General features: G+C 37.0%; 1 protein-coding gene across 2 annotated transcripts; it reads left to right on the forward strand.

The window, feature by feature from the left end:
* Positions 1-340: 340 nt before the first annotated feature.
* On the forward strand, positions 341-7480 carry SULT1C4 (sulfotransferase family 1C member 4). Of its 2 annotated transcripts, none has more exons than XM_021545560.3 (8): positions 341-461; positions 1395-1572; positions 3220-3357; positions 4583-4680; positions 4992-5118; positions 6348-6442; positions 6653-6833; positions 6991-7480. In XM_021545560.3, the coding sequence occupies exons 2-8, from the start codon at positions 1407-1409 to the stop codon at positions 7101-7103; spliced, it is 918 nt and encodes a 305-aa protein (XP_021401235.1). In that variant the 5' UTR covers positions 341-461; positions 1395-1406; the 3' UTR covers positions 7104-7480. The 2 variants fall into 2 exon arrangements, with proteins under 2 accessions (XP_021401235.1, XP_021401234.1); XM_021545559.3 differs by lacking the exon at positions 341-461 and adding an exon at positions 862-930.
* The last annotated feature ends 6948 nt before the right edge of the window (positions 7481-14428 follow it).

Genomic DNA, 14428 nt, shown 5'->3' on the forward strand with positions numbered 1-14428 from the left:
TGATTCCCAGGAAGTGCCATACAACACCTGCTGATGGGAAATAGAGAACAAAATATTTAGGATGTTTTTACCTTTGCCTGCACACACAGGATCTTTGCAATTTAGATTAGATATTAGGAAGAAAATTAATTATTCCAAGACAATGAGAGAGACAATTTAATAATCTTGCTGGAGCTACTGACTGCCATTTTATGTTGTTGTCAGTAAAGAATCACACTTTACATGAGAATTTCTAGTGGCTTTCTTTCACAGGATTTGAAAGGATTTCACAAACCATGCCAGAAAAACAGCTCAGCTATTGGCTGCTGCTGCACTTCCTCCTTTACTCTCCTCATACAGATAGGAAGAATGGAATCTCCACCCACACAAGTTTTCAACTTACTTGTGCCTGAAGATTAAGTTCCTGTGTAGTTACTAATGCAGCCAAGGACTGAAGACATTTAAGCAGGAAAAATTCTCTGGTAAGTTTCTTTTTCCTTCATTTTTTAAAAAAATTCTTGAGGGACTGCCCAGCCACCAATCCAACATCGCACTCCACTCAGCTGAATCTGTAAGAAATTGCTGTGAGTAAACAAGAAAACTACAGAAAATATTTTAGTAATGTTTGGTGTTGGGATTGAAATGTCTTTTTTCTGGATGATATTTTTAGTTGAGATTATTTCTATAGCCTCCCCTTAAGCACAACTTTCTTCTGACCAGACTCTGGAGGTCTGAAAGTTATGCTTAAGAGATCTCCCTGGGAGAAATTCAGAAATTAATAACTAGCTATTATAAAACAGATTGATTTGCATAATTAAAGTACAACAACCTTTAGTTAATGATCAATCTAGTTCAGGTTATTTACAGGGAACATATTTCAAAATACAGCAAAGAGTTCCAAGAGTGCTAAGATACAGGAACGAAACACAGAAAACATCTGCAAATATTTTTGTAAGTATAAGGAACAAAGGGTGTTGGTAGGCGTTTCTGTTTATTTTCTTCACAGAGGAAGGATTAGGTCCTGTATGCTGAATTCATTACATGCTGTTTTTCTCTGCTTTCTTTTGAATCGCACCTCTGATTACTTTTTTTGCCTTTAAAGTCCTCATACCAACCATCAGAATTCTACATAAATGTGTTTGATATGAGAATAATTACTTTCTTCTCTTCTTGAATCTGAGTAAACAGAGTGATTTTTAGAGATGCAGAAAACTACCACTAGCAACACACCATGTATTTCTGAAAATGAGATCCAGATTTAAGGAGTCTATATATGGATCCAGATAGGCCAAATCACGGCCAAAGAAATCAGAGGACATGGAATTTGGTCAATAAGAGAGATCTCAAGATAAGTAAATTCAGATTTTTTTTTTTTTCAGAGCAGCCATGTTAATTCTAAGCCTTTCTTCACACAGTTCTCATTGGCCATGGATAAAATGAAAGATTTGAGGCTGGAAGAGACATTGATTCGACCTGAGTTATTTGACATAGATGGTGTTCCCCTCACAGAACAAATTGGCAGCATTTGGGACCAAGTGTGGAAGTTCAAAGCCAGGCCTGATGATGTGCTCATTGCAACCTATGCAAAAGCAGGTTGGTGTGGGTAGGAAACAGAATAGAAAAGTTTGGCATAGTGCTTATTGTTGGGATTGAGATATATGTTTTTTCTATTATGACTGATATTTGTTTAACTCCAAACTAGACATATTTTAAAGACATGAACCTGTGTCAGCTGTGACTAGTAACTCCTGTCTTCTTTGGCAGATACAATAACCATCTGTTACTGCTGAAGTACAAATGGCCAAAATCTAATGACCTATAATTTTTACCTTTAATTGAGATTATATACATTTATATTAATGGTGACAATAGGAGTTTTCCACCAATATGTAGCGATTTAACAATGCCTAGAAAGAAGTCATCATTAATAAGAAATAATATAAACTAACTGTGTGACTATGGAACATACTATGTATTTGGGGAATTATTTCTTTTTTTTTTTGTAAACTAGTAGTGATTTATGAAAATGTATTAATTCTTTAAAATAACAAAATCAATTTAATAATTTTGGCCAACAAAATCAAATACCACCATTAATATTAGCTATCTGGCATTTTACTCAGTGACTGGACAATATGTCTCCTCTTCATCAAACCCTTTATACTTACTACACAAGAAAACAATAAATAACAAGCATCAATATAAATTCTGTATTTTAAAAAAAATATACAGTTTTGGAGATTCAGGAATAGATATGGGAGAGTTTGATCACCATAAAAAAATTTATTTGAATTAACAACAATTTTTAGGGCTTTTTTTGTTTTTTGTCAGTAGGGGGAAAATGTTTTTAACAAAAAAAAAAACCACTGTTAGTTTTGTAAAACCTGAAATCTTTTTATTTACTACCTGTAGACTAAAGGCAAAATCACATTATTTTATCCTGCTGGGATTAAAACCTTCCAGCCACTGAACTGAAAATAAATAAAGTTAGGATTCCATTTGGCATTGTCATATCTGTATGAGATGCACAACACAAGCATCTTAAGAAGGGCTGAATCTCCTGCCTAAATTGCTTTCCAATTTATCCCTTAGCCTGTTCTCTAGCTGACCTGTCACAGTACCTCAGAGGCGATGTGACTGACACAGAGATGACAGCTATAAAAGAAAATCGACACATGAGATACACTATACTGTAACTCTTACAAATGTTTCAGTCGCTCAGGAAGATGAAATGTTGTACAGACCTTCATTAATGCATTTCAAATGGAAACTTTGCAAATACTGCCATTTTTTCATATTTTCAAACTGTATGAAATTTTAACTCACTTGAAGTTCAGGTATTGCACTATTTTTACTCAAATTCAGTATGAAAATAAAATTGAAATACCTGAATTTTTGTGAGGGATTAAAGGAGGGAGTTTCATCCCTCTGTAAATAATATTCTCCCAGCAATAGTGAGTGTATCCCAGTGTTTTTTTCAGTACTGGTGTGGGGACTTGTTTCTTTAGGCAAGAAGAAGTCTGTCTAAAATGGAATTCCTGAATTGAGCTTTGAGAATTAATTTTGTTGCTTAATTAGGCATTTTGCTTGTATTATACTCTTTTTCCATTTTGTCTCTCATTTTCTATGCTATTCTTTCCCCCATTAGCACAGAGTCCATCCTTCTGGCTTTCAGTTCCCTAGTAGAAGAAACTCTTGGCTATCCTGGAGGGAAACATCTAAACTCTTGACATTTTTCAGGTACCACATGGACACAGGAGATAGTGGATATGATTCAACAAAATGGAGATACTGAGAAGTGTAAACGTGAGACTACTTACAAGCGCCACCCTTTCCTCGAGTGGTATTTGGCAGAGCCTCCATCCGCACGTTACTCAGGTGAACATTACTTGTATTTTAAACAAAATGAAACAAAACATGCACATAGTGCTGATGCCACAAATCTGATGGAAAAGGTCCCACTTGCTTTGTTCTTGAACTAGGCACCATTTTGCCTATTAAGGACCAGTTCAGGTGCTTTAATGTAAACATCTAGAGCCACTCAAGGTGCTGCAAGGCTGGCAAATAGGACTGCTTCAGGTGCTACTGAAGGTCATGATGTTTTGGAGTGGTATCTGAGGCTGTGTTTGATACTACACAGGCGCAGGTATGTATAAAATGGAACATGGAGGCAATTGTATGTCATTCTGTGATTACAGGTGGTATGGAAAAGAAACGTATGTCATGGACATATTTCCAAAAGGTGCATAAGGTTTTCAGTGATTTTGCTACTGTTTCAAGGAAATGCTGCTCAGCACTACGATCTAGTTATCTAAACAAGTTATGGAACATTTGGGCAACCAGCAGGCTTCACTGGCTTGCAGTTTCTTACAGAAGTCTCCCTCAGCATGGGTTCTATTTTCACACAAATCATTAAGTCAGACTCTTGCATCTGAAGCTAAAAATCTTGACTAGCTCTGCAGAAGTGCTACTTTTTCTCTTTTAAACTAGACTGTGTTGACACAGAGAGAGAGAAAAAAAATTATAATTACAGAGGATGATAAATGATGACAGGGAAAGAATTATGGAGGTCATGATAGATGTTTAAAAGGGAAAGGGGAGGAGATAACACACCTTCAAATATCACCAGATATTCCCAAGTAGTCCCATATATCCATAGCTACTGAAAATCCACTGTCATTCTCCTAGTTTCTCTTTATGTGCTATCCACAAAGTCTAGTCAGCCATCATATTTTTGTATCCTAGAAAGAAGCTAAAATTTCTTACCAGTAAGGTGGAGGGAAAGCACTAAATATTGCAAAGGAAAAGCTTTGGCTGGATAAATAGAAATTGGTATTTATCATTACCCCTTGGAAAGAAGGTACGGGCCCAAGAAAGCAAAAAGATATAAATCTTTTCTAATTGAATATACAGGTCAAATTTTCTCTAGAAACATTGAAGATGCTTATGTAATGTTGTATATGTCACCCTGCTAGTAAGTGCTTTGGAGATGAATGATCAATGCAAGGTGAACTGGTGGAAAGTCACAGTCACATGTGTGAGCATAGGAAAGAAGTGCTAGTGCAAGTTAGAGAACAACTTTTCATAATTAAACATCCCACAGGTCTGGAGTTAGCAGAAGCCATGCCATCTCCACGAACAATAAAAACACATCTGCCCGTGCAGCTGCTGCCTCCATCCTTCTTGGAGCAAAACTGTAAGGTAAGGCTGAAGAGCTCTATTCTACCTCAGGGACAAAGAAAGTGACATCAACCAGGGAAGAATATGTTTTCCAGAATCTCTGGGAAATCAAAAGGTCTTTAAAAATATTTTTCCTTTAATGTGCAAAGTCTGTGAGAATCTAAAGTCACAATTAAATTACCTGAGCTGGATTTTAGAAAATGGCAGCTTCAAAGCAAAACCTCTTAAATCTCTACTAGCAGGCTCTAAGAGAAAACTCCAGGAGATGCTCAATATCTATATTTGTGTATGCAAGTTAATTTCTTTTTCCCTCTCTTTTCACATTGATAAAGATAATCTACGTAGCAAGAAATGCAAAGGACAACCTGGTGTCATACTACCATTTCCACAGAATGAATAAAGGATTGCCTGATCCAGGAACCTGGGAAGAGTTTGTGCAGAAATTCATGACTGGAAAAGGTGATTAACTGCAATCAGTTGTATAAGAGATTTTGGTCATTGTAGGAATGAACGACAGGGATTTTTTAATTTCTGTTATGGTTTGAAATCCTGTGCAGACACTATGGAAGGATATCTGCTGAAGGTGTTTCAGTTATAATTTTCCCTTATTCACAGGTTTTTATTATTACCTAAAGATTAAATCTATCTTTATGCTCTCATTTTGGGAAAAAATAAAAACACTACTCTTTATTCTGGTATAATTCAGAAACATATGACAATTTTCAGGCTTCATCTCCTCTCTGAGATTAAAATTAGCCATTTGAAAAGGAACAATGATATAACTGCTTTTACTCTAACCTGATAAAATTCGAAATTTAAAAAAGAAGTGGAGAGTTAATTTTGCTAGAAATGTGCAATGTTAATTTGAGATAAGGGAGTCTTTGTAGCTAAATTAGTGTAAATCAGGCATCTGAACAAAGACAGTTATCTTAACGAAGAGCAGGCAACCCAGAAGATGATACTTCCCTTTCTAAAAGAGGTGCTGATATCACAGGATATCCAAGAAACAAAACCTGGTCCAGTGGATGGCAGTGTACAGTTTGTCATTAAAGCTTCCTTAGGTCATTAATATTTTTGCCACCACATAGGCCTAGAGATACCACTGTCTGAACCAGCATGAGAGTCACATGTCCAAAGGAGACCTTATATCTTGTGTTTAACCAGCTCAGCTTGGGAGTTATCTGTCCCAGCGCAGACAAATAAAACATATGTACTTCTGTCTTAGCTAATAATTTTGACACTTGCTTGAGAGAAGCAGACATTCCTGATAGCATAGCAATATTAAAACCAGATAGAATAATAGAATAATGCAAGCTGGAATGGATGTTTTTGTCCATACATTCCCAACCCCTGCCCTGCTCAAAACAGGGCCAATTAAGACAAGCCTTGTCCAGATGATTAAATGAATACTGGAAATATGTGTTTTCGTTGACTATAATGCATCTGCATTTGTTGCCATCTAAAGTTACACATGAATCCTGTTCTGAGCATCCATAAACCTGAGGGATTAATAGCAAAAATGCTGTAATAAGCACAGAGCACAGCAGTGCTTATTATCACAGCCATACTGATTCAAAACCAGCTTGGAAATTCACAGGTACTGGTTAAGAGGCAAACTTGAGTGCCACATGTGTTAAAGACGCAATCAGCATTTATAGCTGCTGCTGCTGCTGTTACTTCTTTTTCAGTCCTCTGGGGTTCCTGGTATGACCACGTAAAAGGATGGTGGAAGGCAAAAGATAAGCACCGTATACTCTATCTCTTCTATGAAGATATGAAGGAGGTAAAAAGCTGAACATATGTTTATAGAGCTTTGAAATCTGTATGTCTAGTAGAGACTAACTACAAGCAACAGTTTTATATTATAATTCCAGTATCAGCAAACTATACAATAACCTGATCTTCTCTGTGTGAGAATTGTAACTTTCACACAATGTTTGATTTCTTTGCTTTTCCTAGCTCTGTGTCTTATCCCATATAATTGTCTCTGCAGAATCCAAAGCGAGAAATTCAGAAGATTGTAAAGTTCCTGGAGAAGGATCTGAGTCAGGAGGTTCTAAACAAAATAGTCCATAATACCTCATTTGAGGTAATGAAGGAAAACCCCATGGCAAACTACACTAAAGATTTTCAAGGAATAATGGATCATTCCATTTCCCCATTCATGAGAAAAGGTACTGAGTACGTTACTTTTATCAGCTCTGTCTGGTTGTAATTCTGTTTTGAAATAAGCATTGAATTACAAGTATCCAATAAATTGTGGATAATGATTTTCAGGAAATACTGGTAAATCAATATTTCCTCTTTTTTTTTTCCTTTGCCATTTCTTAGGGACTGTTGCAGACTGGAAGAATCATTTCACTGTGGCACAGAATGAGAAATTTGATGAAGATTATAAGAAGAAAATGTCTGATACCTCTCTTGTTTTTCGCATGGAATTGTAATTACTTGCAATTGAAATTCATGATCTTCAGCCTTTCCCATGTTATATATTTTGCTTTTCTTTCAAAAAATGCCAGTGTTCCTAAGATTTCATAACTGAATTTCATTACTGGGAGAGTGTCCAAATTATGCCAAAGTTTAAGTCTCTCTCAAGAAAATAATTCCACTGGACATTTCTCAGTCACCCCTACCACAGTAACTCTCATCATTAACAAAAATATTTCAAACATGCTGTGGGTTTTGATCTACGTAAAACTGCAGTAGATATTGCTGGCATTTTCAAATCAAACTAACAGAAACTAGGAGCCAACAGGAAAAAAGGTGTTAAAAGAATGTAACAGGTTGTATGAACATTAATCAATAAACAACAATATATAAATTTAAAGGTGGTCAAGTACAAAGAGAGGAACAGAAGTGCACAAAGTAGAATAAATTTCATTTTCTCTCATTTTAAGTTGGACATAAGAAATGCTATTGAAATGAAAGCAACGTTTCCAAAAACACCAAACACCCATTACTTCCTTTGATAAAAATTACTGAAGAGCTATATAGAGGCATTTATTTACCATCTAGCTGTGGGCACAGTAGTCCTTATTGCATCTCACATTTGCCTTCTGAACTGGACATCACAGTGTTCACTTAATATTTGGAAAATTCTGAAAATTGGTATGAACCAGGTGGAGAGTCAATGCTGCAAATGCCATCCCCCTCTTCACTGTTGTAAAAGTGTTCACCAGTTACTTCATGTCATTGCCTTCTCCTTTAACTTACTCTTAAGCAAATATATAAACATCTTGTTGAGGGCTCTTAGTTGCAATAGGGCCTGGTAGATACTGGAAAATAAAAACTAGTTCTGCTTTAGCATTAGTACCAAAACTACAACCTTGCTTTGAGCTTGTGTAAAATTAAATCAATTCATAACCCATTTAATTATAGGCAACTGTTACCAATCCACTTTTGGATTTAAAGTGCTATCATGGAGCTTGGCACACAAAAAAAGGCCACAAAGACTTCCTGCTTAACTGTTTGCACTCTGAACATTAGAGGGAACAGATTACAGCAGCTAAAGGAAAGTACTGTCTTAGTCTCATTTAGTCTAGTTTAGTCAAGTTTAATAAAAAAAAATGTTTGCTGGGGATATTTTCTCTTTGGCTCATGGAGAGTTAAAAGTTAAAAAGCTGTAGCAATATGAGCAGCTGTCAAATGCAAAGCTCATTTCAGGCTACTTATTTAATCCACATGTTGCAGTCATTAATGCAGCCATAAAGGGCAGCACATATCTAAAATGAATGCAGCCATAAAGGGCAGCAATACCTTGCATCAATTTGAAAACAAACAAAAAGTTGCCTGTTAAATGTAGTAGTTACATTGTCCTGGCCAACAGAGTTCTCTCCAAAAATGCTGGAATCACTGAAACTGAAAGCATGTATTTACTACATTAGTGTATTTTTTTTAAAGACTTCAAGGTCCACAGATTCCTGCCCACAAACAAAGGATGTGTCAGTAAAATGACTACCCGAGAAAAAATTATCAGAGGAACTGCTGTTCACCACAGCAAGGTTAAATACCAGCTTGAGGAGCTTTCTGCTACTTGCTTGGGTTTGGTTTATGATTAACTTGATTTACTGTCTCACTAGTATGAAGAAAAGGTGTTGTCTGCTCTTTCAGATACTTCCGCTCTCTTGGGTTGCTCTATGAAACCACATGAGTCAGCACAGTTTGTCAATCTAATCCTCATTCAGTGTCACAAGAGGTATCAGTAAATGGAAAACATGCTTAACTCAGTAGCTTGGTGACATTTTATGGGCAGTGCTGTACAAAAGGTCACACAGACCTGTCTGCTCTTCCCCTGAAATCTCAAAACCATCAGAAAAGCAAAATGCTGACAGTGGCTGAAGCCTTATTTGAAAAGGGAGTTGCACAGCAACTGCAAGGATAGAGGCACCATATTATAAGGGACTAGTAACACATTGGGAAAGTCACCTTTGCTCTCACTTCCTTAGGTAACTTTTCACCCAGCTGCAATTCAGCTGCTATAAACAACAGATAAAAAGTACCACGGGTCAAACTGCAGTCTTAGAATACAAGAGAGGAGAAACAAACACTTTGATGTGATGGCCACATAAGAAGTGGCTTTTCTTATGCTATTGACATTATTTTTCTATATATTCAAAGACAAAAATTTTATCTATTTTGACAAAATATAGTTGGCAGGAGGATAGAAAAGTGGGGACTTTGTGTTTTTTATGTCTTCTCAAGCCACCATAGCTGAGAGATCAACTTATGGATTCAATCATGATTTGAAAAATGTTCACTAGTGTATAGGGAGTAATTTGTGTTACCAGTGAAAATTATTTGACCTGTAGTTATGAAGAAAATTTGGGAAAAAGTTAATGGATTGTATGCATCCCTCAAAGGTCATAGATTCTACCATTGTTTGGTGTCTCTTTAGACTGTATGTCAATAGAATTGTGCATATGCTTCTGGGCATATGCCTGGAGGGTGCCCTCATCTAGAGTGCCTTTAACTTCCATGTCTTTAGGTCTGACACTTGCTATCTACAGAAGAGCTTTAAATGATTTATCTGTATATGGAGATTTTTTTTTTTACTAATTCCAACAAAAGTTGGTAAGAGATTTAACATATTTTTAATGTAAGATACTGTAAATCAATGAGCACCTGCAGAAGGAGATTGTGTGTATACAGCCAAATTATTTCAAATAATTTAAGCTATTGTTACACTTCTGATGAAAACACATGACTGTTTACTGTGGAGGTAAAACTGTACAGAAATATATTAGGCATAAGTCCTAAAAATACACCCATGCTTTATTTTCATCCAGTTATCTAGATGCACGGTTTTACTAACATTTTCAGATGAAACATCTTCAATGTCAGTTTAATAAGACTTGTGTAGTTTAGCTAATGCAATCCCACAGCAACTTCTCTGATGCTACTTGTTTCTTCTTTTAGAAGAAAGTGCCCCTGCTGTGTTTTGATAGTACAGAAACTTTGTTATTCATCTCTAAAAAATGTTTCAAGGTCCGTGTTGATTAATACATGTTAACCGTTCATGCGGTTCTGTTTTACAGCTGTGTTAACTACCAAACCAAACACTCCCATGTGAATGACTAAAGATTCCTGCTTTCATACAGACTGTTTTAAAAACACTGCTGTATTAATCTTAGAATAGTCATAATCCCCCTAGAGCTTGGCTGTCAATAGCAGCTAGGAAAGACACTTTACCTTCAAATGGAATGCAACCATTTGTGAAAGAGAATGAAAGAAGCACAGAGCTCCAAAAAAAAATAAAGAAAGAGAAAAGGGAGCTCTTCTACCTTCCTGGCTAGCATTCAAAGACAGAGGAACACTGCTTTCCTTTCCAGTAATCTAACTGTAGATGAACTGCTTCATACTTGAACTGAAAGTCTCTGTTTCTCCAGTTAGGAAAACAGACCATGCAGAGGAAGAAGATTTTATGTAATTTCTCCTATCCATACAGGATATGGATCTCATACTTTATATTAATTGTTTACATCAACATATTTACAAAGGGTTTTACCTTGACAACAAGGTTAATTATTAATTCTGACATTTTTTAGACGTGCATTAACATATTTTAAGCCTAGACTGAAGCTTTCATTTCCCTCCCATCCTCAACGAATGCTGCAAGGTCTGTCTCAGTGTGGGCTGTAGGTGAGCCTAGAGGCACACTGAGAGTGAGAGTTAAGCCCTTCATACTTCTAAGATGCAGCCAAACTGTGCTGCCAGACTGAAAGTAATGGGCTTAGGCTGGATAACAAACAAGGCTCTGCCTGCCCTCCAGACCAAGCACTGTGTAGGTAGATCAGGAAAGCCATCATTCAGCAGCACCCTGTGGTTAATGTCAAAGATGCAAATTACTCATGGATTGTTTTGCAGAAGGGCTTTGGCATAGGCTGCTGCAAGGGCAGTTGGTATCTATCAGCTGTGCTCAAACTGCCTTCTGAACTGAATTATATCCATCTACCATGACTGTGGAGACACAGGCATCATGTTGAAAGTAAGCTACACTTGGTCCTGCTCTGGTACAGGCAATATAAGTACAGGTAGAATCTTAGGTCAGGCACCTAAAAATTAAGGTAACTAATTTTTTTATTTGTTAAAATTGGGCATTTTGATTTACAGTAATTTGTTATATTACCAATAACACTCAGCTACATTTGCTACTATTTCTGTGTGCAATTAAAGGTTTTTCATGTTCTGTCAACAACAGAACAGTCTTGTAGACAGACCTCATCCCAGGTATGAAAACAAAATGCTTCCTTGTGTGAGTTTTACATTAATCTATCAAAAGGCTTCTTGGACTTTGATGGTGAGAACACCAAACTACCCACCTCTGTTTCCTATTACAGTTTAAGACCAGAATTAAGGTCTGTATAGACAGTATATAAAGTCCTATACAATCTGTATATGTATATACAGACTGCATATACAGTCTAATTTTTTAACACCTAGCCAAATCCTTCACACACAAAATGAGATAAAACTCTTTTTTCACTGTACCATTCAACTCCTATGGGATCCTACTGAATCTCAACCCTACAAAATGGCCATAGTCAGCCAGATAATCTGTAGTTCATTTGCACAGGGAGTGTGCTTTAAGTTTCCAAACAGAGGAGAAAAATTAACATACTATAAATTCATATGTTGTTTTCCTTTGTATTAACCTGGCATGTAAAAACACATAGAAGCAGCTCAAAGCAAGAACTGATTGGTCTGCCATAGGTCAAAACTAAGTCTGGAATTCTCAGAACTTGTTGCAAAGACAGATTCTACTGTGGCAAGTATTTAAAGCATCTGCTCCCTTATGCTGAAAACACATTTCCCAGTAGCAAAATTACAGGCACTTTCTCATTCTGTGCTCTTCAGAAAATTCTTACAGGTCTAATAATTCCAATGATAGTGAACAAGCATTTGTACCCTGCCTTGATGTAAGGGCTAATTACAGCCCTGTGGGACTTGGCTTCTCAACGAAAGCAGAATTGAAAATTTGTTATGCTCTGCCCCAACATATCTCATAAATCTCTTGGCAATCTTGTTTTACATAGACAATGCTATTTAAAAAGATGAATTAATTATCTTTTACAAAGATAATAAAATCATGGGATATATGGACTATGTAAATTTTTCTTGTTTTTCTCACTTATCTTGTCTCAAATTAGCTGCACTTATTATTATTTATCAGCTTACTGTCTCCTTCTAGATAGGTAAGACACAATTCATAAATAGTTTAAAAAAACTTTATCATACTATTGCAGGTACAAATCAACATTTTTCCTCACAAATTTCAGAGCAACTTGCACTTTATTGTAACAAACTGAAACAATCAACAGTCCAAATCCTCAATCTTTTTTCATACAGTTATTCTAGAAACTTTTTTAATTCTTCTACCATTCCCTAACCAGGATTCTTTGCAATTGCTGTTGCAATTCAGGGCCAGAATGAAAGACTGTTAAGACAATCTCAAATGTACAATATACCTAAACTCTATTACATAAAATAGAGGAAGGCTGAGTGGTCTGTAGCCAGAATCAGATACAGAAAGCCTGCAATGAGTTAGCCAGTAGTTTGTTGTCTTCAGTACTAATATCTCTGAAAACTCTTTTGTGTCTGCCTTGGATGAGCTCCAAAATCAATTCCCTCATTTTTTAAATAATGAGATGACCCAAGAGTTGATATATAATATATATTGTCTGAAGATAAGCAGACGGAACAAATTTGCATGAACCATTGTTTTCTCTGTGGTTTCCCAAAAGAGGTTAGTTTACTACAGTGTTCTTCCCAAATATTCAAATTCAGTTGGAGGCTGACCTCAAAGCACAGAGCCAGTATGGCATAGTTTGGGGTGAAAAGCTTCTGCTATGGAATGGTTTTGGAAGGACTCTGTCTCAAAAGGCTCTTCTTGAAATTGCATGAAATCCCCATGTTAGATCAGAGCAACACAGACATAGGTAACCAGTTCAGAGTACCTCAATGTGAAAGGGGAAGGAAAGAATAAATCTGTTTAATGTCCTCTGAAGCGTCTAAAAAATATAATAATAGAAGTAATGAAAAAACACTGTCATGCTTTTTCGTTAGGGACATCTGTTCCTTGCTAGCAACCTCTATGGGCACGGAAACATGTGCTCCTGCTACAGTTGTGTAGCTGCATAAATAGATATATATGAATATATATAATGGACAGTGAATGCCTTGGAGGCTGAAAAAAAATACTTTCTTAGGTATATGTGAAGAACCTTTCTGCTTTTTGTCACTATTTGCCATTTGAATTTTACAAGAATGACAGTAAGCAGACTTGAAAAAATGCAATTATTCTTCCAAGACAAGCATTTCAACAAATGACTCTCCTTTTTAATAAAAATACATATTCTCTCATGACATTATAATTAATTCAGTAATATTCAGTATTCACCTAGTGAACCATAAACAGAATAATATACCTAAATTGTTTTTCCCAGGCAACTTTTCATTAAAAATCAATTACTCATCATGAAATGTGAAAAATTATTCAGGCACTACCAAAGTGCATGCATGGTTACAAAGAAAAATGTGTGCCCTTTAAACTAGGCATTGCTCCTCTCAAACATCTACTCAAACAGGCGTAAAAGGTCTCTTTAAGAACATGAAATTACAAGCCATAACACCTAGGTTCTGCTATTTGCTCTGGTAGTCCTTCACATCCATTTTTGGATTTACAGAACCATGGAATTGTTAGGGTTGGAAAGGACCTCTGGTGATCATGTCATCCAACGCCCCTGCCAAGGCATGTGCCTAAGTATGCATCCAGGTGGGGTTTGAATGTCTCCAGAGGGAGAATCCACAGGCCCCCTGGGCAGCTGTGTCAGTGCTCTGCCACCCTTTAAGTAAAATTCTTCTTCATGTTGGGGTAAAACTTCTTGTAGTTTTATTTAAGGCCGTTGCTCCTCGTCCTGTCGCTGGGCACTGATGAAGAGTCTGGCACCATCCTATTGACACCCGCCGCATTTATTTGATAAATAATTTAAATCACTTTGCGTTTCCATCACGGTATTAAAAATCGGGTCTTAAATCGCTACGTTTCTGCCCGAGCACATCACCCTCCACCTCACATTCTCCTTATGGTGGCAGTGAGACAAGAGCCTGCAGCGCTGCTTTGCCCTTAGGCGCCCTTCAGGAACAGGGAATAGCGGGGTGCACGGGTGTTGCAGCCGTACCCTTCCCCTTTCCCCGCTTCCTACGGCGGAGAGCACGAGGCCGGCGCCCGGCGCAGCCCCGCCCGCCCCCGGGGCGGCGCTCCCTGACGGAC

Source organism: Lonchura striata, chromosome 2 (assembly GCF_046129695.1).
Source record: "Lonchura striata isolate bLonStr1 chromosome 2, bLonStr1.mat, whole genome shotgun sequence".
NCBI classification, from domain to species: Eukaryota; Metazoa; Chordata; class Aves; order Passeriformes; family Estrildidae; genus Lonchura; species Lonchura striata.

Bases quoted from the DNA above. Each gene is read 5' to 3' on its own strand.
- SULT1C4 (XM_021545560.3), top strand. From the start codon at position 1,407: ATGGATAAAATGAAAGATTTGAGGCTGGAAGAGACATTGATTCGACCT. The intron at 1,573-3,219 runs GTTGGTGTGGGT...GACATTTTTCAG, and splicing joins TGCAACCTATGCAAAAGCAG to GTACCACATGGACACAGGAG. The intron at 6,834-6,990 runs GTACTGAGTACG...GCCATTTCTTAG, and splicing joins TTCCCCATTCATGAGAAAAG to GGACTGTTGCAGACTGGAAG.